Consider the following 4,445-nt stretch of genomic DNA (forward strand, 5'->3'; position numbering starts at 1 on the left):
TGGAGGAGAAGAAGATAATGATCAGCCAGCCTGTGGAAATGAATCGCGTTGTTGCCTTCCTATTTTGTTGAGCACACATCACATGCATGCATCCGCCTATGGATGTTCAGTACGCTACAATCCACCATCAGCTAGCAGCTTATTTCCAACTACAGAGAATTTCTACCACGGCTAAATCAGTCTACCCGCGTACAGTCACCGATGACAGGAGGCTGGCTGCCACCGATCGATGCTATAAATACCCCCTGCCCGAGCTGCATCCCGTCTCCAACATAACACACACTGACAGAGGCACAGAGGTGTACAATGGGGTCGGGAAACGCAATCAAGGTCCTCCAAGCGGCGGTGCTGCTTCTGGTGGTCTGTGGCGGGTCGGCGTCCGTACCGGCGACGCCCTCGGGCAACCATCCCGCGATTCCGGCCTCGGATGCTGGCCATGGTGCTGCCTTCGAGGGACAGGCAGCCGGAGGTAAGCATGCATGCCACGCTGTTACGTTACGTTCATATATATATAGAGTAGTTTTCATCTCATGGTAGATCTGATGTAGTGATATAAATTTGCAAGCTAGTGTGGATGTTCACACGACCTAGGACAACATCAGTTTTCTTGATACATGCAGTGATAAAAAAATATATTTTTATTGTTCATGATAGATCTAGTGATATATATATTTGCTAGCTAGTGTGGATATTCCTACGACCTAGGAGAACGTCAGTTTAATTTCATGATACATGTTGGAGTGGTGATAAAAAAAAGAACATTTATTGTTCATGATCGATGCAGTAGTGGTACAAATTTGCTAGCTAGCGTGGATGTTCCTACGACCCTAGGAGAAGATCAATTTTCATGACACATGTACTAGTGATAAAAAAGGAAAAACGTTCACTGTTCATGATAGACGTACTAGTGATATAAATTTGCTAGCTAGCATGGATGTTCCTGCATGCGACCTAGGAGAAGATCAATGTTCATGACACATGTGCTAGTGATTAAAAAAACATTTGTTGTTCATGATAGATGTTCGTTTGACCTAGGAGAAGATCAATTTTCATGACACATGTATTAGTAGTGATAAAAAAATTGTTTGTCGTTCATGATAGATGTAGCAGTGATGTAAATTTGCTTGCTAGCATGGATGTTCCTGCGACCTAGGAGAAGATCAATTTTCATGACACATGTACTAGTGATAAAAAAGGAAAGACATTCACTGTTCATGATAGATGTAGTAGTGATATAAATTTGCTAGCTTGTGTGGATGTTCATACGACCTAGGAGAACATCAGTTTTCATGATACACATATCAGAGTAGTGATAATTTTTTTTATTGTTCATGATATATGTGGTAGTGATATAAATTTGCTAACTAGTGGTGGATGCTCATACGACCTAGGAGATTTTTTTGTCATGATATATGTAGTGATAAAGAAACAACATTTTATTGTTCATGATAGATGTATATAGTGATATAAATTTGGTGGCATGGATGTTTAAAATTAAAACGGTAGGACTTAAGACAAGTTTAATAGGACTTGATCCGCGATGGAGGGAGTGGCCTAGGATGACAATTTTCATATGATCTTTGATGAAATTTGTCAATTTATAAATAAAAAAGTTTATCTAAGTCAAGCTTGTTAAGTTTATAGGAAAATATAAATCAATTTAGACAAAACCCATAGGAAAATATAAATCAGTTCATAGGAAAATAAAAATATATATTATGAGAAGCAACGTTCATGATATTTATTTTTATTTTGCAAAGAAGAAAAAACATCGTTCATGACAGTGATATTGACTTCGTAGCTAGTGTAGATGTTGATATTTTTCTTTGTATGGTCAGATTCAAAATGGTTTGACTTGAAGAAAAGTTTAATAGGCATTATTATGTTTAATATAAACTTAATTAGTGTTCAGCACCGTTCTATCTCTGGATGAAGCGAGTATGGCGAGGTGCTTACTTTATTAGGTTATTAATACTCTATAAGGGATGCGGATGAATTAACTTAGGCTAACTTATCCTCATATGCGTTTTGCAGTTGCGAATCCCCAGATCTTGGCTGTCGACTTCCAGGTGGGAGCCGACTCGTACGAGGCATCTTTCCAGAGCTTGCACGTGGCCTTACAGGCGAACACAGTGCCCGTGGAAGGGCACTATATCCTACCGAAAGAAACTCCCAAGCCTCAGATGTGGATCAACCTGACTCTCAAAGGCGAAGCGGCAAGGCCACCTGCCCTGTTGTTGAGATCCGATAATGTCTATCTCCTCGGCTTCATTGCCGCAGATGGAACAGCGTTCTGCACCAAGGGCAAAAAGAAGATCTTCCCGGTCGATTGCACGGAGCTGCCCTTCGAGGACAGCTATGGAGGTCTCACTAACAGACGTGAGAAGGAGGATCTTAACGGGCTACTGGAGGCGGTGAGTCTCGGGAAGTCGGAGGCCCAAGCCGCAGCAGATGCACTCGCGCGGTTCAAGCATGGAACGACCTCGCCTGAGGTGGCTAGGAAATCTTTGCTCGCCTTCACACTTATGATACCCGAGGCGCAGCGCTTCCACTCCATCGGCAACAAAATGAAGACTGACTGGCTAAAATCAAGCCACCTCACGGAGGATCAGGTAAAGCTCATTTTTATGTGGCGGGTTCTCTCGGTCCTTTGGTGCCGTGGGGACAACCCCCCTGATGGCGAATGGAGCAAAGCCAAGGACAGGCTCAAGGCTCTTAATATCAAGAGCCGAGCTGACGTGTCGCGAGCCCTCGACATGGTCAAGAACGAGGGCCGCTGCTCCGACCTCAGGAAAGAGAAGCCACCCGCATGAGTTTGTGGAACACTGGGTCGTATTGATGATGTAACACGACTAGCATTTGCCTACCTGCGTGGTTAATACTAAAATAAAATAAAGTACTCCATGTGTGTGCGTGTCTGTACACTGGGTCATCATGTAAAGCATGAAATGATTGAGAGAAAAACTTGTGTTCATTGATTCCCAATAGTGGGTATCTAAACAAGGGTTGATGCCTGTTGAAGGAATCGTTAAAATGAGAAGCGCCTGTAATAGGCGTCACTTTACATTAGCCTGCATGCACCTTATCACACGTCGGTGTCTCCTGGCCGGATGCGGTGGCTAGCTCAATTCTGTGGCTGAAAGGTTCTGTCCATGGCCACTTCCTCCTGTCTGCCTACTCTGGCGTGCACCAATCCTATGTGGCCAAGGCACGCACGCCCCTTTCCCTTCCTCACTCTGAATTCCTTCCTTGTTTTAAGCACTTTTACCCTGTTCGATTGATTCATGGCATGCCTGAAACCTGAGTGTGAATGTTTGCAATTTAATTCACAGAAAATCAAAAGGCGAACTCACAAGGGGGGTCAATTTCAAACCTCTACTGATACATATGGGCAGCTTACAACACTGTTAACCGATTAGACAAAGATGAGATACCAGTATACGATGATCAATCCGAATGAGCTCGAGATAACTCTACTATTGATGTTGTGTTTTATGTCTGGTAACAGCTAGAAATATTTACATCTATTGTCTGAGTAGTTTCATTTGATGGAAATATCCAATGTGGCATTGACATACTTGATGTACTGTGGCTGCTATTGAAGCTCTTGCGGTGAATAATTACAGAGATGAAACGCGGATGCAGGACATGCATAAATCTATTTTTTGGTATAAAATCTTCCTTGGCTAAAGTTTTTGTTGGAGAAGTTAATTGATATAGTTCTTCGATATGTTGAAGAAATTATGTTATGCCATACTTCCTCCTGACAAATCCCCTTTTTTCGTCAAGGTGTCAAATTCGTCTTCGACAAAGATTAGTTCAATGTTCTGATGAGGAGTTTTGAAGGGGCAGAACAAAGCGCGGCGTGGGAGCCGAACCGGTAGACCAAACCAAGATTGAATTATCCCCCGAAATTGTAGGACACCAGAATGTACTGGCTCTGAAATTTCTGAAAACATTATTATATGTACAAATAGGGTCAAATCGGTACCTAAAATTTTGGTTAAAAATACAGGTATTCGCAAATCGTGCTAAGGAAAAACAGGATGCGCTAATTTTCACGGCATAACACTAATCCACTTTAGCAGAAACCCGTTCCTTTTTATTTGCACATGTCATATTCTTTCCGTCAATTACGGTATGTGCTTCACCATATATTTATGTGCGGATTGTTCAGATTTTAGTCCAAACTTCTATGCCCGGGTAGCTACTTGATCTCCTTTCTATTTTGCTATATCAGGAACAACTGTACTTTTAAGATGTTTCCAGGATTTAGGTCAGCCCAAATTATTTTTTACTTAAAAAATTATAATGGATGGAGCACCATTTTAAGAGAGAACAAATAATTATTTCGTTCTATGACGTATACACGCATTCATGTTTTGGTTTCCATTTATATTTTTCACAATATCGTGTTTTTTCGGCCTTGACGGTAGTATGGACCA

General features: G+C 41.8%; 1 protein-coding gene across 1 annotated transcript; it reads left to right on the forward strand.

The window, feature by feature from the left end:
• Positions 1 to 269: 269 nt before the first annotated feature.
• LOC125555568 (protein synthesis inhibitor II-like) lies at positions 270 to 3,069 on the forward strand. Its single transcript, XM_048718477.2, has 2 exons — positions 270 to 469; positions 2,035 to 3,069. Exons 1-2 carry the CDS (start codon positions 307 to 309, stop codon positions 2,811 to 2,813), a joined length of 942 nt encoding a protein of 313 aa, XP_048574434.2. The 5' UTR covers positions 270 to 306; the 3' UTR covers positions 2,814 to 3,069.
• Positions 3,070 to 4,445: the final 1,376 nt, after the last annotated feature.

The sequence above is a fragment of the Triticum urartu genome, chromosome 5A (genome assembly GCF_056163025.1).
Source record: "Triticum urartu cultivar PI428250 chromosome 5A, HENAU_Tu73, whole genome shotgun sequence".
In the NCBI taxonomy this organism is placed as follows: Eukaryota; Viridiplantae; Streptophyta; class Magnoliopsida; order Poales; family Poaceae; genus Triticum; species Triticum urartu.

Coding starts and splice junctions, on each gene's coding strand:
- LOC125555568 (XM_048718477.2), top strand. CDS start 307: ATGGGGTCGGGAAACGCAATCAAGGTCCTCCAAGCGGCGGTGCTGCTT. Junction 470..2,034: donor CGAGGGACAGGCAGCCGGAG/GTAAGCATGCAT, acceptor TGCGTTTTGCAG/TTGCGAATCCCCAGATCTTG.